The following is a 23,928-nucleotide window of genomic DNA, read 5'->3' as shown; positions in this document are numbered from 1 at the left end:
ACACTGCAGTGTTGTCACTGTTGACACCACCCTCACATCCAAGTCCTGTCACCTCCACCTTACAAATATTGCCAAAATATACTGCAGCCTCCTACTAGCTGACATTCCCCTTGCTCATCTTTTCCCTCTTCACTACATCCTAAATGCAGCAGCAAAACCTTCCTCTGTCACTGCCTGGTTTGGGGTATCGGGGAAATACAACATTTTGAAAAGGATTGTTAACATGTTGTACTTTGCAGAATCAACGAAGGCTCACCAATGGCCAATCTGTGTTATTGATCGGCATCAGCAGAATGGGGAATCACCGCTCAGATGTATGGTCCTCGTCACTTATCTTATTGCTCTTTGCCAAGGCCAATAAGACTCTCCCCACAGGCTTCAATTCTTTGAGAAACTACCATACTAATGCAGGATAGACAGCGTTTAACTATCTTATTTGGATTCAGACAGATCAGATCTACGTTATTGATCTTAGCTTTCAGTACATTATCTGGAATTCAGAGTCTACAGGTCATATTCAATTAGTCACGACTTCAAGTGGCCAGAGCTATTCAATTATATACAGCAGTATGCCCCATATCCTGCAGCTAACGCGCGTCGGGGCATAGATTCCGGGTTAAGTTGCCAGGGCTATGTAGTTCCTATGCTCAGAAAGTGCACTTAACGCAGACTTCTGTTCCCACTATCCTGAGATGTAAGCAGAAACCCATGTCCCGTGGCATCTTCAGGGCTTACCACAAGCAGGAGCTGTATATTTCTGGGCTCTTAATCTAGGGACTAGAAGACTGCAGTAAGTCCCATGGCTAAATTAGTATGCCCCTAGACGTAAACACACGTGCTACTCCTTCTCCTTTGACATATATGGACAGGGGTGTGAATTCAGGGACCTTATTTTTTGTACTTTGGGCTCCTTGCTGACAAGACCCTTATGAAGGAACAGACTTGCTCCTCTTGTTACAATTAGAGTGTTAGCGCTCTCAGATGCAGGGACCTATCTAAAAACTTTCTTTTGAAGGCTGCTCTTATTTTGTCGACCTTGCATGCTCCAATTGTAACTATGCCCTGTTTATACACAGCCAAGCAGAATCTGTTGCCTCACAAATCAATAACACTGCTTCAAAAACCATTACTATAGACAGATAGCATTAGATAATTGAGAGAATAAACACAAACACCACCTATAGCGGCAACATCAACCCAGTGCGTATCCATAACTACAAGGACAGAACATATCAAGGGTCACATTTCCAGGGTTAATGGGAGATCTGTCGAAAAATACATAGGAGAAACTGGGTCATTCTGCTTACAAGAAGTTAGCGAGTGGTTTTCTTTACACATATGCCTTATTATATATAAGAAACTGCTAATAAATAAATAAATAAATAAATAAATAAATAAATTATACTGAACTCCAACAAGCAACCAGTAGATATATGTAGTTATATGTTGGCAATAGAGCAAATTCAATGAAAAAAAAGCCAAGGCTCTACAGAAGAGGTCTCAGGTTGCTACTACCTTTATTCAATCATCTTTTTCACTCTAGAGTAGGGGTGGGCAAAATACGGCCCGCGTGCCGGATGCGGCCCGCAAACCGATCCTGCCCGGCCCACTGCCTCCCACCAGCGAGCAATGACAAGCGGCCCGACCGGCTGAGCTGCTTGTCATTGCTCTGCACTGCAGTACCTCCAAGCTGCCAGCGGCGCCTCTCTCCCCTGCTGCTGCGTTGTAGCAGCCTCCTCCAGAGTCCCCAATGACAACGGCTGTGTTCAGCCGAGAAGGGGGCGGGGCTACGTGGCAATGAGGGGGTGGGGCTACATGGGACCTCAGGGGGCGGAGCTACACGGGGCAAGAGCCAGACTGCTACAGATTCATCCTTCCTGCCACTGCCAGCCAGATCAGTAAGTTAATGGGAAAAGTGAAAGAAAGTGTGTGTGTGTGTGTGTGTGTGTGTGTGTGTGTGTGTGTGTATATTTGTGTGTGCGGGCAGTGGTGTCAGACTGTTTTTAGGTTTGGGGGAGAGATAATAGCTCTCGCTGTACCAACCCCTCCCGTGTTCTGTCACCATGTCACCCCCATGTTCTGTCACTATGTCACCCACCCCGTGTTCTGTCACTGTGTCACCCCCCCCCCCGTGTTCTGTCACTGTGTCACCCCCCCCCCCCCCCGTGTTCTGTCACTGTCACCCCCCCCCGGTGTTCTGTCACTATGCACACCCCCCGTGTTCTGTCACTATGTCACACCCCCGTGTTCTGTCACTGTGTCTCCTCCCCGTGTTCTGTCACTGTGTCACACCCCCCATGTTCTGTCACTGTGTCACCTCCCCGTGTTCTGTCGCTGTCAACCCCACCATGTTCTGTCACCATGTCACCCCCCCCCCGTGTTCTGTCACTGTCACCCCCACCGTGTTCTGTCACCCCCCTTCCCAGTGTTCTTTCACTGTGTCACCCCCCCCGTGTTCTGTCACCGTGTCACACATCCGTGTTCTGTCACTGTCACCCCCCCTCCCCGTGTTCTGTCACTGTGTCACCCCCACCGTTTTCTGTCACTGTGTCACACACCCGTGTTCTGTCACCCCCCCCCCCCCCGTGTTCTGTCACCCCCCCCCCGTGTTCTGTCACCGTGTCACCCCCACCGTGTTCTGTCATCGTGTCACACACCCGTGTTCTGTCACTGTCACCCCCCTCCCCGTGTTCTGTCACCGTGTCACCCCCCCCCATGTTCTGTCACCGTGTAACCCCCACCGTGTTCTTTCACTGTGTCACACCCCCCGTGTTCTGTCACCCCCACCGTGTTCTGTCACTGTGTCACCCCCACCGTGTTCTGTCGCCGTGTCACACCTTTCCCCAGGGGCCATAAGACACTGGATAATTTGCTTGCTGCACAATAATTATCCTAAATAAAATGTTAATGTGTAAAAAGGCTCTCTACCTGCCGCAATGTGTGTAAAAGGGGCTCTACCTGGTGTAATGTGTGTAAGTGGCGCTGTGTGGCGCAATTTGAATAATGGAGACTATTGTGCAGCCTAATATGAATCTGTATTATTTTTTGCCCACACCCCTACCACATGAAGCCACGTCCCTATATTTTTGGCAAGTGGGGCGAGCTGCTATTTTGTATGTGGCCCTCGGATACTGACAGGAAATGTCAAGTGGCCCCTCAGCTGAAATAATTGCCCACCCCTGCTCTAGAGGGTACTGTGCTTCATCGCACATAGCATTTGTGCCAAACTGGCCTAAATACTATTTTGACACATTCATAACATAGGGAATAAACTAACCCCAGAACAAGAAAGGAGAAGGGTGAATAGCATATAACAGGCATTGGTGTGACTAATTCTCAGATGAATCATCCAGCCTCTAACAAAGATGACTGCATGCTAAATTAGCCCTCCCATGTTTCTTAGGTCATCATAGGAATATTCAACCACCTTTAACTAAAGCATTTGGAAAGGCTAGACCGCGCCTGTGTTATAAGGATGGTATAATGTCTTGAGAATTATCTTTATAGGTAGGCCCACATGCAGGTAAACAAGACAGTGATTCAGCAGTTTCTGGGAAAGAACCAATAAATAAATAAATAAATAAAAATCGGGAGAATGATGTATTCCAAAGAAAATAAGGAATGTGCTATTTGGAAGACCAGAAAGGTCTTCTGGCTTGAGTGACACATATAAAGTACAATGCAAGTTTTGGATAGACAAGAAGTGTAAGGCAAAGTTTTGGGAGACAGAGACCAGCGTGAAGCAGATGTAATACAAAGTACCTTGAAAGAGTACATTTTGAAAGGCCTTCCAGAATTCCACAACAACAGCCTCAACTAAAACCACAGAATTATAGGGCTATGGGGAATATCATGAGCCAGCCTTAACCAACTGGTAGAGTAAAGAAATAACTGTATAAGTCAGGGAATGCCAGCCCTCTGCCTTATGATGAGAGCTCCAGAGTAAGATTAAAATGGAATTCAATTGTTTTTGCTTGCTTGATCATTACTTATCCCTTGTCTAAAGCTGCCCATACACCTAAAGATTTGTCATCAGATCTGGAAGATTGGAATGGAAACCTCATAAAGGAAGAGCGCAAAATGACAGTTGGCCATTTGCTCCTAAATGCCGTAAAACTGACAAAAACAGACGTGGATTTAACCAATTTGTCTGATTGACCATTTTTGTCTGTTTTCCAGTGTTTGGGAGCAAATGGTCAATTGTCATTTGCCCTCATCCAGTACCAGATTTACATTCTATCCAGCCAGATCGAACAATAAATCTGTAGGTGTATAACAAGCTTAAGACGACGGGCTGATATTCAATTGTTTATTTTATTTTACTACACGTTGCACCCAAATAGCCCAGGTTTATCTGCGTAAAGCTGCTAAATTGGCTAAAGTCCTGGTTAGCATGCCCAAACAGCAATTTGGTTGCATATAACCCAGAGTTTTTGCCAGTTTCTGCTCACCACCTCAGGAGACTGCGAGCAAAAAAATCATACAGGTACTATCAAAACCATCAGCATAGACAATTGAATAGCGGCCATATGGCGCATACCATTGAATTTCCCCTTAAGAAAACTCCCTGCCTGTAAGAGTCTTCTAAGCAAAAAGAGTTAAAACTATTAAAAAGGTCACTGAATTCACACCACTGGTTATGAACATATAAACTTTTTCATATTAAAAAATAAATAAAAGGCGCAGCACACAGCTTTCATTTCTACACTCCAAATGCCAGACAATGCACTGGAAGAGTAATCATTTTCTGACTTCTGCCCGAATTCAAATAATTAAAACATGTTGAGCCAGATGGGCACCCTTGATGAGTCATCTTGGGGATGAGACAGACATTTGAGCATTTGTCTTGCTTTCAGCAGCCAGTCATAGCAGTTTCATCAAGGACTGAGATCAAGGTTCAAACCCCAAAATAAACAGATCTAACAAAAAAACAGGTCAACATTATATTTTCACCATGAACAATGCCAGACACACAAATGCACAAAAATAGATAGACATTTTCTTGGGCAGTCCAAAAAGAACTGAATTTATCAATGAGATGGACAAATGGGTACACTTGTGTCAATAGAAACTTTGCAGATTACATTATTTGTGTTTTCGGAAAGGACTTTTAATGTGTTTCCCGTATTTACTTGCTGGCCTACTAGTCATTTTAAAATAGCAGCTCACCTGGTTCCGAGTCGGAGTTACCAGTGGAAGGCTGACAAAAGCTGGATGGCATGAATACATTGTTCTTTGTCACTGCAGGTAAAATCCAGAATTTTATGTAATATAAGCACCGCAAGAAATCAGCATAAAATAGGGAAAGTTCAATACAAGGGAAGAAGGACAAAATAAGCATAACAGTTATCAATGAAGACAACCTTACAAGAATGAAAAAGATTTTGTTGAGGCCCACAGAGATGTTCTCTGGTCAGTTCCAATTTAGGGTGGTGCTGTTGGTTGTGTCACAGAAATCCAGATTGTAATGGATGTGGTAGACTACTTGTTACTTACATTTGCTGAGTGGGAGAACACTGCATACTGGTTTCCGGATTGATCTGCTGCCACTGATGCCCACCTCTCTGCTGTGCCCCAGACTAAACTGTGGGACCCAGTCATCAGTCCCATTCCCCAGTAAGGGAACAAACAGGTATTTGTTTATAGTGTAGTTTTGATTATGGTTATTTGTGCTTATATTTGGTGGTGGTGGGGGGGGGGTGGGGTTAATGTCTACGCATGTACAGGGAGAATGGTGAGGAAAGGTACCAAGTCATGGAGGGAGTGTGCCTAGTAAGAGACTACAGTCTATTACTAAGCACACTCCCCTCCATGACTTGGTCTTGCCCCTTCTGTTGCCACATACTGAGCCACTGGCATGAACTTTCACTGAACTAAAAGTAGCAAGCCAGTCCTTGCAGCAGACACACCTCACTGCTCACAACAACAATAGTCCAAAGGTAACACTAAAAAATGACTTTTGCGCATTTGTATTTGGATTCGTGAATCAGCTGCAGAAGACAACAAGAAGGTGAAAACGGGAAAGAAGTAGTAAGGAAGATGACCAGCATGGAGATAAAAGATGGGAGCAGGATAGAGAATGAGGGAAGAAGAGCAGTGCTTGGTGGGAGCAGCATGGAGAAATAAGGGAGTGGGGCAGGACAAAGGGGGAAAAAAATAAAATAAGATTTTACTTACCGGTAAATCTATTTCTCGTAGTCCATAGAGGATGCTGGGACTCCGTAAGGACCATGGGGATAGACGGGCTCCACAGGAGATAGGGCACTTTAAGAAAGCTTTGGACTCTGGGTGTGCACTGGCTCCTCCCTCTATGCCCCTCCTCCAGACCTCAGTTAGGGAAACTGTGCCCAGAGGAGATGGACAGTACGAGGAAGGATTTTAGTAAATCTAAGGGCGAGATTCATACCAGCCACACCGTATAACTTGTGATAAACTTACCCAGTTAACAGTATGAACAACAACATAGCCACGGTTCCACCGAAAAACTATAACATAACCCTTATGTAAGCAATAACTATATACAAGTCTAGCAGAAGAAGTCCGCACTTGGGACGGGCGCCCAGCATCCTCTACGGACTACGAGAAATAGATTTACCGGTAAGTAAAATCTTATTTTCTCTAACGTCCTTGAGGATGCTGGGACTCCGTAAGGACCATGGGGATTATACCAAAGCTCCCAAACGGGCGGGAGAGTGCGGATGACTCTGCAGCACCGATTGAGCAAACAGGAGGTCCTCCTCAGCCAGGGTATCAAACTTATAGAACTTTGCAAAGGTGTTTGTCTCCGACCAAGTAGCTGCTCGGCACAACTGTAATGCCGAGACCCCTCGGGCAGCCGCCCAAGAAGAGCCCCCTTTCCTAGTGGAGTGGGCCTTAACCGATTTCGGTAACGGCAATCCTGCCGTAGAATGCGCCTGCTGAATCGTGTTACAGGTCTGCTTTGAAGCAGGAGCGCCAACCTTGTTGGCCGCATACAGAACGAACAAAGCTTCAGTCTTCCTGATTCTAGCCATTCTGGTCACATAAATCTTCAAAGCCCTGACTACATCCAGGGACTCGGAATCCTCCAAGTCCCGTGTAGCCACAGGCACGATAATAGGTTGGTTCACATGAAAAGATGAGACCACCTTTTGCAGAAAGTAAGGGCGAGTCCTCAACTCTGCCCTATCCACGTGAAAAACAAAGTATGGGCTTTTATGTGATAAAGCCGCCAATTCGGAAACACGTCTTGCCGAAGCTAACGCCAACAACATGACCACTTTCCACGTGAGGTATTTCAACTCCACAGTTTTGAGTGGTTCAAACCAAGGTGACTTGAGGAAACGTAACACCACGTTAAGATCCCAAGGCGCCACCGGAGGCACAAAGGGAGGCTGAATATGCAGCACTCCCTTCACAAAGGTCTGTACTTCAGGAATAGAGGCCAATTCTCTTTGAAAGAAAATGGATAAGGCCGAAATCTGGACCTTTATGGACCCTAATTTTAGGGCCAAAGTCACTCCTGTTTGAAGGAAGTGAAGTAGACGGCCCAAATGGAACTCCTCCGTAGGAGCAGCTCTGGCCTCACACCAAGAAACATATTTCCGCCATATACGGTGATAATGTTTTAACGTCACGTCTTTCCTAGCCTTGATCAGGGTAGGAATGACTTCCTCCGGAATCCCTTTTTCCGCTAGGATCCGGCGTTCAACCGCCATGCCGTCAAACGCAGCCACGGTAAGTCTTGGAACAGACAGGGTCCCTGCCGCAGCAGGTCCTGCCTTAGAGGTAGAGGCCACGGATTCCCTGCGAGCAACTCTTGCAGCTCCGGATACCGAGTCCTCCGTGGCCAATCCGGAACAATGAGTATTGTTCTGACCCTGCTTCTTCGTATTATTCTCAACACCTTGGGTATGAGAGGATGAGGAGGAAACGCATAGACCGATCTGAACACCCAAGGTGTCACCAGAGCGTCTACCGCTACCGCCTGAGGGTCCCTTGACCTGGCGCAATACCGCTTTAGCTTTTTGTTGAGACGGGATGCCATCACGACGATTTGAGGCAGTCCCCAACGATCCGTGATCTGTGCGAAGACTTCTTGATGAAGTCCCCACTCTCCCGGATGCAGGTCGTGCCTGCTGAGGAAGTCCGCCTCCCAGTTGTCCACCCCCGGGATGAACACCGCTGACAGCGCGCTTACATGGCCTTCCGCCCAGCGGAGAATCCTGGTCGCTTCTGCCATGGCCATTCTGCCCCTTGTTCCGCCTTGGCGGTTTATATGAGCCACTGCCGTGACATTGTCTGACTGAATCAGAACCGGTTTTCTCCGAAGCAATTCCTCCGCTTGACGCAGGGCGTTGTATATGGCCCTCAACTCCAGGACGTTGATGTGGAGACAAGACTCTAGGCTTGACCAGAGACCTTGGAAATTTCTTCCCAGTGTCACTGCTCCCCAGCCTCGGAGGCTTGCGTCCGTGGTCACCAGGACCCAGTCCTGAATGCCGAACCTGCGACCTTCTAGTAGGTGAGCACTGTTCAGCCACCACAGGAGAGATACCCTGGTCCTGGGAGACAGGGTGATCCTTTGATGCATTTGTAAATGGGACCCGGACCACTTGTCCAAGAGGTCCCATTGAAAAGTCCTCGCATGGAACCTGCCGAAAGGGATGGCCTCGTAGGAAGCCACCATCTTCCCCAGGACCAGCGTGCAATGATGCACTGAAACCTTTTTTGGTTTTAATAGGTTCCTGACCATGGCTATGAGTTCCTGAACCTTTTCGATCGGAAGAAAAACCTTTTTCTGGTCTGCGTCTAGAATCAGCCCCAAAAAGGTCAGACGCGTTGTAGGGACTAGCTGGGACTTCGGTATATTGAGAATCCAGCCGTGTATCTGCAACGTCTTCATGGACAGAAACACGATGTCTAGCAACCTCTCCCGAGATCTCGCCTTTATGAGGAGATCGTCCAAGTATGGGATAATTGTGACCCCCTGCCTGCGCAGGAGCACCATAATTTCCGCCATTACCTTGGTGAAAATCCTCGGGCCGTGGAAAGCCCAAACGGCAACGTCTGAAATTGGTAGTGACAGTCCTGCACTGCAAATCTCAGGAACGCATCCTTTATGTCCAGGGACACCATCCAATCCTCCCCCCTCCAGGCTGGCGATGACCGCCCTGAGTGATTCCATTTTGAACTTGAACCTCTTCAAGTACAGGTTCAGAGATTTCAGGTTTAAAATGGGTCTGACCGAACCGTCCGGTATCGGGACCACAAACAGGGTTGAGTAATATCCCTCTCCTTGCTGGAGATGAGGAACTGTGACAATCACCTGTTGAATATACAATTTTTGGATTGCTGCCAACACTAGCTCCCTCTCTGACGGGGAAGCCGGCAGAGCCGATTTGAAAAATCGGCGAGGAGGCAAGTCTTCGAATTCCAGCCTGTATCCCTGAGAAACAATCTCTAATGCCCAGGGATCCACCTGCGAGTGAACCCAGACGTGGCTGAAAAATCGAAGACGAGCCCCCACCAGATCTGCCTCCCCTCGGAAAGCCCCAGCGTCATGCGGTGGACTTTGCAGACGCAGGGGAGGACTTCTGCTCTTGGGAACTAGCTGTGTGCAGCTTTTTTCCCCTGCCTTTCCCTCTGGCAACAAAGGATGATCCACGTACCTTTTTGTTTTTATTGGAACGAAAGGACTGCATTTGATAATGAGGTGCCTTTTTTGTATGCTGAGGGGGGACATAAGGTAAGAAAATAAGATTTTACTCACCGGTAAATCTATTTCTCGTAGTCCGTAGTGGATGCTGGGAACTCCGAAAGGACCATGGGGAATAGCGGCTCCGCAGGAGACTGGGCACAACTAAGGAAAGCTTTTAGGTCACCTGGTGTGCACTGGCTCCTCCCACTATGACCCTCCTCCAAGCCTCAGTTAGGACACTGTGCCCGGATGAGCTGACATAATAAGGAAGGATTTTGAATCCCGGGTAAGACTCATACCAGCCACACCAATCACACCGTATAACTCGTGATACTATACCCAGTTTAACAGTATGAAAACAACTGAGCCTCTCAACAGATGGCTCAACAATAACCCTTTAGTTAACAATAACTATGTACAAGTATTGCAGACAATCCGCACTTGGGATGGGCGCCCAGCATCCACTACGGACTACGAGAAATAGATTTACCGGTGAGTAAAATATTATTTTCTCTGACGTCCTAGTGGATGCTGGGAACTCCGAAAGGACCATGGGGATTATACCAAAGCTCCCAAACGGGCGGGAGAGTGCGGATGACTCTGCAGCACCGAATGAGAGAACTCAAGGTCCTCCTCAGCCAGGGTATCAAATTTGTAGAATTTTGCAAACGTGTTTGCCCCTGACCAAGTAGCAGCTCGGCAAAGTTGTAAAGCCGAGACCCCTCGGGCAGCCGCCCAAGATGAGCCCACCTTCCTTGTGGAATGGGCTTTTACTGATTTAGGATGCGGCAGTCCAGCCGCAGAATGCGCCAGCTGAATTGTGCTACAAATCCAGCGAGCAATAGTCTGCTTAGAAGCAGGAGCACCCAGTTTGTTGGGTGCATACAGGATAAATAGCGAGTCAGTTTTCCTGACTCTAGCCGTCCTGGAAACATAAATTTTCAAGGCCCTGACTACGTCCAGTAACTTGGAATCCTCCAAGTCCCTAGTAGCCGCAGGCACCACAATAGGTTGGTTCGAGTGAAAAGATAATACCACCTTAGGGAGAAACTGGGGACGAGTCCTCAATTCCGCCCTATCCATATGGAAAATCAGATAAGGGCTTTTACATGACAAATCTGCCAATTCTGACACACGCCTGGCTGAAGCCAAGGCCAATAACATGACCACTTTCCACGTGAGATATTTTAGATCCACGGTTTTAAGTGGCTCAAACCAATGTGATTTTAAGAAACTCAACACCACGTTGAGATCCCAAGGTGCCACTGGAGGCACAAACGGGGGCTGAATATGCAGCACTCCTTTCACAAACTTCTGAACTTCAGGTAGTGAAGCTAGTTCTTTCTGGAAGAAAATCGACAGAGCCGAGATCTGTACCTTAATGGAGCCTAATTTCAGGCCCATAGTCACTCCTGCTTGTAGGAAATGCAGAAATCGACCTAGTTGAAATTCCTCTGTTGGGGCCTTTTTGGCCTCACACCAAGCAACATATTTCCGCCATATGCGGTGATAATGCTTTGCAGTTACATCTTTCCTGGCTTTAATCAGCGTAGGAATGACTTCCTCCGGAATGCCCTTTTCCTTCAGGATCCGGCGTTCAACCGCCATGCCGTCAAACGCAGCCGCGGTAAGTCTTGGAACAGACAGGGCCCCTGCTGCAGCAGGTCCTGTCTGAGCGGCAGAGGCCATGGGTCCTCTGAGATCATCTCTTGAAGTTCCGGGTACCACGCTCGTCTTGGCCAATCCGGAACCACGAGTATTGTTCTTACTCCTCATTTTCTTATTATTCTCAGTACCCTTGGCATGAGAGGCAGAGGAGGGAACACATAAACTGACTGGTACACCCACGGTGTCACTAGAGCGTCCACAGCTATCGCCTGAGGGTCCCTTGACCTGGCGCAATATCTCTCTAGTTTTTTGTTTAGGCGGGACGCCATCATGTCCACCTGTGGCCGTTCCCATCGATTTACAATCAGCGTGAAGACTTCTGGATGAAGTCCCCACTCTCCCGGGTGGAGGTCGTGCCTGCTGAGAAAGTCTGCTTCCCAGTTGTCCACTCCCGGAATGAACACTGCTGACAGTGCTAGTACGTGATTTTCCGCCCATCGGAGAATCCTTGTGGCTTCTGCCATTGCCATCCTGCTTCTTGTGCCGCCCTGTCGATTTACATGGGCGACTGCCGTGATGTTGTCTGACTGGATCAGTACCGGCTGGTGTAGAAGCAGGGATTTTGCCTGACTTAGGGCATTGTAAATGGCCCTTAGTTCCAGAATATTTATGTGTAGGGAAGTCTCCTGACTCGACCATAGTCCTTGGAAGTTTCTTCCCTGTGTGACTGCCCCCCAGCCTCGAAGGCTGGCATCCGTGGTCACCAGGATCCAGTCCTGTATGCCGAATCTGCGGCCCTCTAGAAGATGAGCACTCTGCAGCCACCACAGCAGAGACACCCTGGTTCTTGAAGACAGGGTTATTAGGCGATGCATCTGAAGATGCGATCCGGACCATTTGTCCAACAGGTCCCACTGAAAGATTCTGGCATGGAACCTGCTGAAAGGAATTGCTTCGTAAGAAGCCACCATCTTTCCCAGGACCCGCGTGCAGTGATGCACCGATACCCGTTTTGGTTTCAGGAGGTCTCTGACTAGAGATGACAGCTCCTTGGCTTTCTCCTCCGGGAGAAACACTTTTTTCTGGACTGTATCCAGAATCATACCCAGGAACAGTAGACGTGTCGTCGGAACCAGCTGTGATTTTGGAATATTCAGAATCCAACCGTGCTGGTGTAGCACCTCCTGAGATAGTGCTACTCCCACCAACAACTGCTCCTTGGACCTCGCCTTTATTAGGAGATCGTCCAAGTACGGGATAATTAAAACTCCCTTTTTTCGAAGGAGTATCATCATTTCCGCCATTACCTTGGTAAACACCCTCGGTGCCGTGGAGAGTCCAAACGGCAGCGTCTGGAATTGGTAATGGCAATCCTGTACCACAAATCTGAGGTACTCCTGGTGAGGATAGTAAATGGGGACATGCAGGTAAGCATCCTTGATGTCCAGGGATACCATGTAATCCCCCTCGTCCAGGCTTGCAATAACCGCCCTGAGCGATTCCATCTTGAACTTGAATTTTTTTATGTATGTGTTCAAGGATTTCAAATTTAAAATGGGTCTCACCGAACCATCCGGTTTCGGTACCACAAACAGTGTGGAATAGTAACCCCGTCCTTGTTGAAGTAGGGGCACCTTGATTATCACCTGCTGGGAATACAGCTTGTGAATTGCCGCTAGCACAGCCTCCCTGTCTGAAGGAGTAATCGGCAAGGCAGATTTTAGGAACCGGTGGGGTGGAGACGCCTCGAATTCCAGTTTGTACCCTTGAGATACTATTTGCAGGATCCAGGGATCCACCTGTGAGCGAGCCCACTGATCGCTGAAATTTTTGAGGCGGCCCCCCACCGTACCTGGCTCCGCCTGTGAAGCCCCACCGTCATGCGGCGGACTTGGAAGAAGCGGGGGAGGACTTTTGCTCCTGGGAACCTGCTGTTTGTTGCAGCCTTTTTCCCCTACCTCTGCCTCTGGACAGAAAGGACCCGCCTTTTCCACGCCTGTTTTTCTGAGTCCGAAAGGACTGTACCTGATAAAACGGCGCCTTTTTAGGCTGTGAGGGAACATGGGGTAAAAATACTGACTTCCCAGCAGTTGCTGTGGAAACTAGGTCCGAGAGACCATCCCCAAATAACGCCTCACCCTTATAAGGCAAAACTTCCATGTGCCTTTTTGAATCTGCATCCCCTGTCCACTGGCGAGTCCATAAGCCTCTCCTAGCAGAAATGGACAATGCACTTATTTTAGATGCCAGCCGGCAGATCTCCCTCTGTGCATCTCTCATGTATAAGACTGAGTCTTTTATAGCACTATGGTTAGTGTCCCTGTCTAGGGTGTCAATATTTTCTGACAGGGAATCGGACCACGCAGCGGCAGCACTGCACATCCATGCTGACGCAATAGCTGGTCTAAGTATAATGCCTGAGTGTGTATATACAGACTTCAGGATCGCCTCCTGCTTTCTATCAGCAGGTTCCTTGAGGGCGGCCGTATCCGGAGACGGTAGTGCCACCTTTTTAGACAAACGTGTGAGCGCTTTATCCACCCTAGGGGGTGTCTCCCAACGTGACCTATCCTCTGACTGGAAAGGGAACGCCATTAGTAACTTCTTAGAGATTACTAATCTTTTATCAGGGAAAGCCCACGCTTCTTCACACACTTCATTTAATTCTTCTGATGGGGGAAAAACTACGGGTAGTTTTTTCTCCCCAAACATAATACCCTTTTTAGTGGTACCTGGGTTTATATCAGAAATTTGTAACACCTCTTTCATTGCTTCAATCATGCAACGAATGGCCTTAGTGGACATTAGACTAGACTCATCGTCGTCGACACTGGTGTCAGTATCCGTGTCGACATCCGCGTCTGCCATCTGAGGTAGCGGGCGTTTTAGAGCCCCCGATGGCCTTTGAGACGCCTGGACAGGCACGAGCTGAGAAGCCGGCTGTCCCGCATTTGGCATGTCGTCAAATTTTTTGTGTAAGGAGTCGACACGTGCACGCAATTCCTTCCATAAGTCCATCCACTCAGGTGTCTGCCCCGCAGGGGGTGACATCCCTTCTATAGGCATCTGCTCCGCCTCCACATCATTATCCTCATCAAACATGTCGACACAGCCGTACCGACACACCGCACACACACAGGGAATGCTCTAACAGAGGACAGGACCCACAAAAGCCCTTTGGGGAGACAGAGTGAGAGTATGCCAGCACACACCAGAGCGCTATATAATGCAGGGACTAACTGAATTATGTCCCCTATAGCTGCTGTTATATATACTGCGCCTAAATTTAGTGCCCCCCCTCTCTTTTTTACCCTTTTCTGTAGTGTAGACTGCAGGGGACAGCCAGGGAGCTTCCTTCCAGCGGAGCTGTGAGGGAGAAATGGCGCCAGTGTGCTGAGGGAGATAGCTCCGCCCCTTTTTCGCTGACTTTTCTCCCGCTTTTTTATGGATTCTGGCAGGGGTAATTATCACATATATAGCCTCTGGGGCTATATATTGTGGTATTTTTGCCAGCCAAGGTGTTTTTATTGCTGCTCAGGGCGCCCCCCCCTAGCGCCCTGCACCCTCAGTGACCGGAGTGTGAAGTGTGTATGAGGAGCAATGGCGCACAGCTGCAGTGCTGTGCGCTACCTTGGTGAAGACTGATGTCTTCTGCCGCCGATTTTCCGGACCTCTTCTTGCTTCTGGCTCTGTAAGGGGGACGGCGGCACGGCTCCGGGACCGAACACCAAGGCGAGTTCCATGCGGTCGATCCCTCTGGAGCTAATGGTGTCCAGTAGCCTAAGAAGCCCAAGCTAGCTGCAAGCAGGTAGGTTCGCTTCTTCTCCCCTTAGTCCATCGCTGCAGTGAGCCTGTTGCCAGCAGGTCTCACTGTAAAATAAAAAACCTAATTATATACTTTCTTTTTAGAAGCTCAGGAGAGCCCCTAGTGTGCATCCAACCTCGGCCGGGCACAAAATCTAACTGAGGCTTGGAGGAGGGTCATAGTGGGAGGAGCCAGTGCACACCAGGTGACCTAAAAGCTTTCTTTAGTTGTGCCCAGTCTCCTGCGGAGCCGCTATTCCCCATGGTCCTTTCGGAGTTCCCAGCATCCACTAGGACGTCAGAGAAATTTGACTTACCAGCCGTAGCGACAAGATCCGAGAGGCCGTCTCCAAACAACTCCACCCCTTTGTAAGGCAACGACTCCATATGCCGCTTTGAATCGGCATCTCCCGTCCACGGTCGGGTCCACAAGAGCCGCCTAGCAGAAATAGACATAGCATTTATTCTGGAGCTTAATAAACAAATGTCTCTCTGAGCATCCCTCATATACAAGGCAGCATCTCTGATATGCTCTATGGTCATTTGAATGGCGTCCCTATCTAAGGTGTCAATTTCCGTAGATAAGGAATCTCCCCATGCCACAACCGCACTACAAACCCAGGCCGACGCCATAGCCGGTCGAGCAATAGTACCGGAATGATTGTAAATGTGCTTTAAGGTAATTTCCTGCCTGCGATCAGCAGGTTCCTTGAGGGAAGCCGTATCCTGAGAAGGCAGTGCCACCTTTTTGGACAAACGTGTCAGCACCTTGTCAACTTTTGGCGAAGATTCCCAGCGTATCCTATCAGTTTGTGGAAAAGGATACGCCATGAGAATCCTTTTGGGAACTTGTGGTCTCCTATCCGGAGATTCACAAGCCTTTTCGCACAAGTCACTTAATTCAAATGAGGATGGAAAAGTGACTTCAGGCTTTTTCCCTTTATACATGTGTACCCTCGTGTCAGGGACAGGGGGTTCCTCAGTAATATGCAAAACCTCTTTAATGGCAATAATCATGTACCGTATACCCTTTGCCACCTTCGGCTGTAATTTTGCATCTTCATAGTCGACACTAGAGTCAGTATCTGTGTCGGTATCTGTGTCATCGATCTGGGATATGGTGCGCTTCTGAGACCCCGAAGGACCTGGCGCCCCAGGGACAGGCATGGACTGGCTACATGACTTATCCCTAGCTTCTGCCTTGTCTAATCTTTTATGCAATAGATTGAAATTTGCATTCAAGACATTCAGCATATCCACCCATTCCGGTGTCGGCGTTGCCGACGGCGACCTGACATTCAAGCACTCCCCCCTCCACATTAAGCGAGCCTTCGTCGTCAAACATGTCAACACACGCGTACCGACACACTTCACACACACACAGGGAACCCCTTTCCTGAAGACAGTATCCCTGTCAAGGCCCTTTGGAGAGACAGAGAGAGAGTATGCCAGCACACACCCCAGCGCAATAACCCTGGAGACCAACACAAAAATGTTTTTCCCCAGCAGCGCTGTATAATATGTAAACCGCCAATTATGTGCCCCCCCCCCCCCCCTCCTCTCTTTTAAGCACCCTTTCACCGTGTGTGAGCAGGGGAGAGTCCGGGGAGCTTCCTCTCAGCAGTGCTGTGGAGAGAAAATGGCGCTGGTGAGTGCTAAGGGAGAAGCCCCGCCCCCTCGGCGGCAGGCTTCTGTCCCGCTCAAACTTAGTAAAAAATGGCGGAGGCTCTTTTATATACATGTACAGAGCTCACCTGTACATATATATAGTCTTTTTGCCATGCAGAGGTTTATATTGCTGTCCAGGGCGCCCCCCCCTGCGCCCTGCACCCTTACAGTGACCGGAGTATGTGAGGTGTATGGGAGCAATGACGCACAGCTGCAGTGCTGTGCGTTACCTCAGTGAAGCTGAAGGCTTTTGCCGCCTGACGACTTCATCTTCTGTACTTCTAGCTCTGTGAGGAGAACGGCGGCGCGGCTCCGGGGGCGGACGCCCAGTAAGAACCTGCGTTCACCCCCTCTGGAGCTAATGGTGTCCAGTAGCCGAGGAAGCAGAGCCTATCTTTGACAAGAAGGTCTGCTCCTCTCTCCTCAGTCCCTCGATGCAGGGAGCCTGTTGCCAGCAGTGCTCCCTGTGAAAAAGTAGTAAAAATAAGAATTTACTTACCGATAATTCTATTTCTCATAGTCCGTAGTGGATGCTGGGGACTCCGTAAGGACCATGGGGAATAGCGGCTCCGCAGGAGACTGGGCACATCTAAAGAAAGCTTTAGGACTATCTGGTGTGCACTGGCTCCTCCCCCCATGACCCTCCTCCAAGCCTCAGTTAGGATACTGTGCCCGGACGAGCGTACACAATAAGGAAGGATTTTGAATCCCGGGTAAGACTCATACCAGCCACACCAATCACACCGTATAACCTGTGATCTGAACCCAGTTAACAGCATGATAACAGAGGAGCCTCTGAAAGATGGCTCACAACAATAATAACCCGATTTTTGTAACAATAACTATGTACAAGTATTGCAGACAATCCGCACTTGGGATGGGCGCCCAGCATCCACTACGGACTATGAGAAATAGAATTATCGGTAAGTAAATTCTTATTTTCTCTAACGTCCTAAGTGGATGCTGGGGACTCCGTAAGGACCATGGGGATTATACCAAAGCTCCCAAACGGGCGGGAGAGTGCGGATGACTCTGCAGCACCAAATGAGAGAACTCCAGGTCCTCTTCAGCCAGGATATCAATTTTGTAGAATTTTACAAACGTATTTGCTCCTGACCAAGTAGCTGCTCAGCAAAGTTGTAAAGCCGAGACCCCTCGGGCAGCCGCCCAAGATGAGCCCACCTTCCTTGTGGAGTGGGCATTTACAGATTTTTGGCTGTGGCAGGCCTGCCACAGAATGTGCAAGCTGAATTGTACTACAAATCCAACGAGCAATAGTCTGCTTAGAAGCAGGAGCACCCAGCTTGTTGGGTGCACACAGGATAAACAGCGAGTCAGATTTCCTGACTCCAGCCGTCCTGGAAACATATTTTCAGGGCACTGACAACGTCTAGCAACTTGGAGGCCTCCAAGTCCCTAGTAGCCGCAGGCACCACCAATAGGTTGGTTCAGGTGAGACGCTGAAACCACCTTGGGGAGAAACTGAGGACGAGTCCTCAATTCCGCCCTGTCCGAATGGAAAATCAGATAAGGGCTTTTTCAGGATAAAGCCGCCAATTCTGACACGCGCCTGGCCCAGGCCAGGGCCAACAGCATGACCACTTTCCATGTGAGATATTTTAACTCCACAGATTTAAGTGGTTCAAACCAATGTGACTTTTGGAACCCAAAACTACATTGAGATCCCAAAGTGCCACTGGAGGCACAAAAGGAGGCTGTATATGCAGTACCCCTTTTACAAACGTCTGAACTTCAGGGACTGAAGCTAGTTCTTTTTTGAAGAAAATTGACAGGGCCGAAATTTGAACCTTAATGGACCCCAATTTCAGGCCCATAGACACTCCTGTTTGCAGGAAATGTAGGAATCGACCCAGTTGAATTTCCTCCGTCGGGGCCTTACTGGCCTCGCACCACGCAACATATTTTCGCCAATTGCGGTGATAATGTTTTTGCGGTTACATCCATCCTGGCTTTGATCAGGATAGGGATGACTTCATCCGGAATGCCTATTTTCCTTCAGGATCCGGCGTTCAACCGCCATGCCGTCAAACGCAGCCGCGGTAAGTCTTGGAACAGACAGGGTCCTTGCTGGAGCAGGTCCCTTCTTAGAGGTAGAGGCCACGGATCCTCCGTGAGCATCTCTTGAAGTTCCGGTTACCAAGTCCTTCTTGGCCAATCCGGAACCACGAATATAGTGCTTACTCCTCTCCATCTTATCAATCTCAGTACCTTGGGTATGAGAGGCAGAGGAGGGAACACATACCCTGACTGGTACACCCACGGTGTTACCAGAGCGTCTACAGCTTATTGCCTGAGGGTCCCTGGACCTGGCGCAATACCTGTCGAGTTTTTAATCATGTGGAAGACTTCTGGGTGAAGTCCTTACTCTCCCGGGTGGAGGTCATGCTGAGGAAGTCTGCTTCCCAGTTGTCCACTCCCGGAATGAATACTGCTGACAGTGCTATCACATGATTTTCCGCCCAGCGAAGAATCCTTGCAGCTTCTGCCATTGCCCTCCTGCTTCTTGTGCCACCCTGTCTGTTTACGTGGGTGACTGCCGTGATGTTGTCCGACTGGATCAACACCGGCTGACCTTGAAGCAGAGGTCTTGCTAAGCTTAGAGCATTGTAAATGTCCCTTAGCTTCAGGATATTTATGTGAAGTGATGTCTCCAGGCTTGACCATAAGCCCTGGATATTCCTTCCCTGTGTGACTGCTCCCCAGCCTCGCAGGCTGGCATCCGTGGTCACCAGGACCCAGTCCTGAATGCCTAATCTGCGGCCCTCTAGAAGATGAGCACTCTGCAACCACCACAGGAGGGACACCCTTGTCCTTGGTGACAGGGTTATCCGCTGATGCATCTGAAGATGCGATCCGGACCATTTGTCCAGCAGGTCCCACTGGAAAGTTCTTGCGTGGAATCTGCCGAATGGGATTGCTTCGTAGGAAGCCACCATTTTACCCAGAACCCTTGTGCATTGATGCACTGAGACTTGGCTCGGTTTTAGGAGGTTCCTGACTAGCTCGGATAACTCCCTGGCTTTCTCCTCCGGGAGAAACACCTTTTTCTGGACTGTGTCCAGGATCATCCCTAGGAACAGAAGACACGTCGTCGGAACCAGGTGCGATTTTGGAATATTGAGAATCCAATCGTGCTGCCGCAACACTACCTGAGATAGTGCTACACCGACCTCCAACTGTTCCCTGGATCTTACCCTTATCAGGGAATTGTCCAAGGAAGGGATAACTAAAATTCACTTCCTTCGAAGGAATATCATCATTTCGGCCATTACCTTGGTAAAGACCCGGGGTGCCGTGTACCATCCATACGGCAGCGTCTGAACTGATAGTGACAGTTCTGTACCATAAACCTGAGGTACCCTTGGTGAGAAGGGTAAATTTTGACATGAAGGTAAGCATCCTTGATGTCCCGAGACATCATGTAGTCCCCTTCTTCCAGGTTCGCAATCACTGCTCTGAGTGACTCAATCTTGAATTTGAACCTCTGTACGTAAGTGTTCAAAGATTTTAGATTTAGAATCGGTCTCACCGAGCCGTCGGCTTCGGTACCACAACAGTGTGGAATAATACCCCGTTCCCTGTTGCAGGAGGGGTATCTTGATTATCACCTGCTGGGAATACAGCTTGTGAATGGCTTCCAAAACTGTCTCCCTGTCAGAAGGAGACATCGGTAAAGCCGACTTTAGGAAACGGCGAGGGGGAGACGTCTCGAATTCTAATTTGTATCCCTGAGATATCACCTGAAGGATCCAGGGGTCTACTTGCGAGTGAGCCCACTGCGCGCTGAAATTCATTGAGACGGGCCCCCCACCGTGCCTGATTCTGCTTGTAAAGCCCCAGCGTATACGGAGGGCTTGGCAGAGGCGGGAGAGGGTTTCTGTTCCTGGGAACTGGCTGATTTCTGCAGCCTTTTTCCTCTCCCTCTGTCACGGGGCAGAAATGAGGAACCTTTTGCCCGCTTGTCCACGAAAAGACTGCGCCTGATAATACGGCGTCTTCTCATGTTGAGAGGCGACCTGGGGTACAAACGTGGAATTCCCAGCTGTTGCCGTGGCCACCAGGTCTGAAAGACCGACCCCAAATAACTCCTCCCTTAATAAAGCAATACTTCCAAATGCCGTTTGGAATACGCATCACCTGACCACTGACGTGTCCATAACCCTCTACTGGTAGAAATGGACAACGCGCTTAGACTTGATGCCAGTCGGCAAATATTCCGCTGTGCATCACGCATATATAAAAATGCATCTTTTAAATGCTCTATAGGCAAAAATATACTGTCCCTATCTAGGGTATCAATATTTTCAGTCAGGGAATCCGACCACGCCAACCCAGCACTGCACATCCAGGCTGAGGCGATTGCTGGTCGCAGTATAACACCAGTATGTGTGTAAATACCTTTTAGGATACCCTCCTGCTTTCTATCAGCAGGATCCTTAAGGGCGGCCATCTCAGGCGAAGGTAGAGCCCTTACAAGCGTGTGAGCGCTTTATCCCCCCTAGGGGGTGTTTCCCAACGCACCCTAACCTCTGGCGGGAAAGGATATAATGCCAATAACATTTTAGAAATTATCCGTTGTTATCGGGGGAAACCCACGCATCATCACACACCTCATTTAATTTCTCAGATTCAGGAAAACTACAGGTAGTTTTTCCTCACCGAACATAATACCCCTTTTTTGGTGGTACTCGTATTATCAGAAATGTGTAAAACATTTTTCATTGCCTCAATCATGTAACGTGTGGCCCTACTGGAAGTCACATTCGTCTCTTCACCGTCGACACTGGAGTCAGTATCCGTGTCGGCGTCTATATCTGCCATCTGAGGTAACGGGCGCTTTAGAGCCCCTGACGGCCTATGAGACGTCTGGACAGGCACAAGCTGAGTAGCCGGCTGTCTCATGTCAACCACTGTCTTTTATACAGAGCTGACACTGTCACGTTATTCCTTCCAACAGTTCATCCACTCAGGTGTCGACCCCCTTGGGTGTGACATCACTATTACAGGCAATCTGCTCCGTCTCCACATCATTTTTCTCCTCATACATGTCGACACAAAAGCACCGACATACAGCACACACACAGGGAATGCTCTGATAGAGGACAGGACCCCACTAGCCCTTTGGGGAGACAGAGGGAGAGTTTGCCAGCACACACCAGAGCGCTATATATATACAGGGATAACCTTATATAAGTGTTTTTCCCCTTATAGCTGCTGTATAGTTAATACTGCGCCTAATTAGTGCCCCCCTCTCTTTTTTTAACCCTTTCTGTAGTGTAGTGACTGCAGGGGAGAGACAGGGAGCTTCCCTCCAACGGAGCTGTGAGGGAAAATGGCGCCAGTGTGCTGAGGAGATAGGCTCCGCCCCTTTTTCGCGGACTTTTCTCCTGCTTTTTTATGGATACTGGCAGGGGTTAAATGCATCCATATAGCCCAGGAGCTATATGTGATGCATTTTTTTTGCCATCCAAGGTGTTTTTATTGCGTCTCAGGGCGCCCCCCCCCCCAGCGCCCTGCACCCTCAGTGACCGAAGTGTGAAGTGTGCTGAGAGCAATGGCGCACAGCTGCAGTGCTGTGCGCTACCTTGTTGAAGACAGGACGTCTTCCGCCGCCGATTTTCCGGACCTCTTCTGCCTTCTGGCTCTGTAAGGGGGCCGGCGGCGCGGCTCTGGGACCCATCCAAGCTGGGCCTGTGATCGTCCCTCTGGAGCTAATGTCCAGTAGCCTAAGAAGCCCAATCCACTCTGCACGCAGGTGAGTTCGCTTCTTCTCCCCTTAGTCCCTCGATGCAGTGAGCCTGTTGCCAGCAGGTCTCACTGAAAATAAAAAACCTAATCTAAAACTTTCACTAAGAAGCTCAGGAGAGCCCCTAGTGTGCACCCTTCTCGTTTGGGCACAGAGATCTAACTGAGGCTTGGAGGAGGGTCATGGGGGGAGGAGCCAGTGCACACCAGATAGTCCTAAAGCTTTCTTTAGATGTGCCCAGTCTCCTGCGGAGCCGCTATTCCCCATGGTCCTTACGGAGTCCCCAGCATCCACTTAGGACGTTAGAGAAAGGTAGGAAAAAAAATCCAAACAAAAATGCTTCTAGGCAGAGAACTCTGGAGAGCTCTCTGCAGTGCACCCATCTTGCTCTGGGCACAGTGTAAAACCTAACTGAGGTCTGGAGGAGAGGCATAGAGGGTGGAGCCAGTGCACACCCAGAGTCCAAAGCTTTCTTAAAGTGCCCTATCTCCTGCGGAGCCCGTCTATCCCCATGGTCCTTACGGAGTCCCAGCATCCTCAAGGACGTTAGAGAAAACAATACACAAAAAAAAAAAAAAAAAGAGTCAGAGGAGCAGCGCATTTAGGAAGCAGTGTGTAGAAGACAGTGGGAGGAGGATTGAGAAAGAAAACAAGCAGCACAGTGGGAAAAGTAAAGAGATGTAGAGCAGTATCCAATTAGCGACGATATTTTCTTGTGGCTAATAGATTCGTCCAGGACTATCAAACACTGAAAATGAGCATTTTTTTCTAGAGCATTTATTTTTTTCAGGCATACTAATAGGATTGCCCCCCCAAAATATCGGTGAAAAAAAAAATTCAATAATTTTTCGCCATTAATCAGATACCCTTAGGAGTCAGATACAGAATTGAGGAAGAGAAACAACATGGTAGTAATAGGTTGTAGAAGGGAGGTAGAAAAGTAGTGGGATAGTGGAAACAATATTGAGAACCACTTACAACTAAAATCTTTTTTTTTTTTTTTCATTGAAGGCTGTGTTTTGTCATTTACCAAAATGACAACATCCCTTGCTGTTCTGTTCATATTATCTTTAGGTTTTATTTTATTATGTATAGGATTTGATTAAAAGTCTACTTTTAGCAGCCATACCCCCTTAATTGTAGCATAGTATCAATAGCCTATATTTCCACAATTAAAAACGTATTTTTATTTTGGTACATCTCATACACAAGCATTTTTGGTTGCTTGCGAAGTATATTATGGTGCGTAACGCATGTTAACACATTTCTAGAATATTATTAGTATATGACTGGTTATGTATACTGCCTGCCACTGTCCATTCCTACATCAGTACCTTTATGTAACGTGAGAAATGTCTGTATTGTTTATCAAAAGGTTTTGAAGACCATGGTTGGTATTCCT

The 23,928-nt window shown here is 48.6% G+C and overlaps 1 protein-coding gene across 4 annotated transcripts in view; it reads right to left on the bottom strand.

The window, feature by feature from the left end:
• Positions 1 to 23,928, bottom strand: part of RANBP3 (RAN binding protein 3) — a 263,031-nt gene that overhangs the window by 156,572 nt on the left and 82,531 nt on the right. For all 4 annotated transcript variants that reach the window (XM_063916564.1, XM_063916545.1, XM_063916549.1 and 1 more), the window contains one exon: positions 5,170 to 5,241. In XM_063916564.1, the coding sequence (XP_063772634.1) occupies positions 5,170 to 5,241 (72 nt within the window). Of the gene's footprint in view, positions 1 to 5,169; positions 5,242 to 23,928 lie in introns of those variants that run through there.

The sequence above is a fragment of the Pseudophryne corroboree genome, chromosome 1, assembly GCF_028390025.1.
Source record: "Pseudophryne corroboree isolate aPseCor3 chromosome 1, aPseCor3.hap2, whole genome shotgun sequence".
Classification (NCBI taxonomy): Eukaryota; Metazoa; Chordata; class Amphibia; order Anura; family Myobatrachidae; genus Pseudophryne; species Pseudophryne corroboree.
The sequence above is the reverse complement of the archived record's forward strand: the minus strand, read 5'-3'. Positions and strand labels throughout refer to the sequence as shown.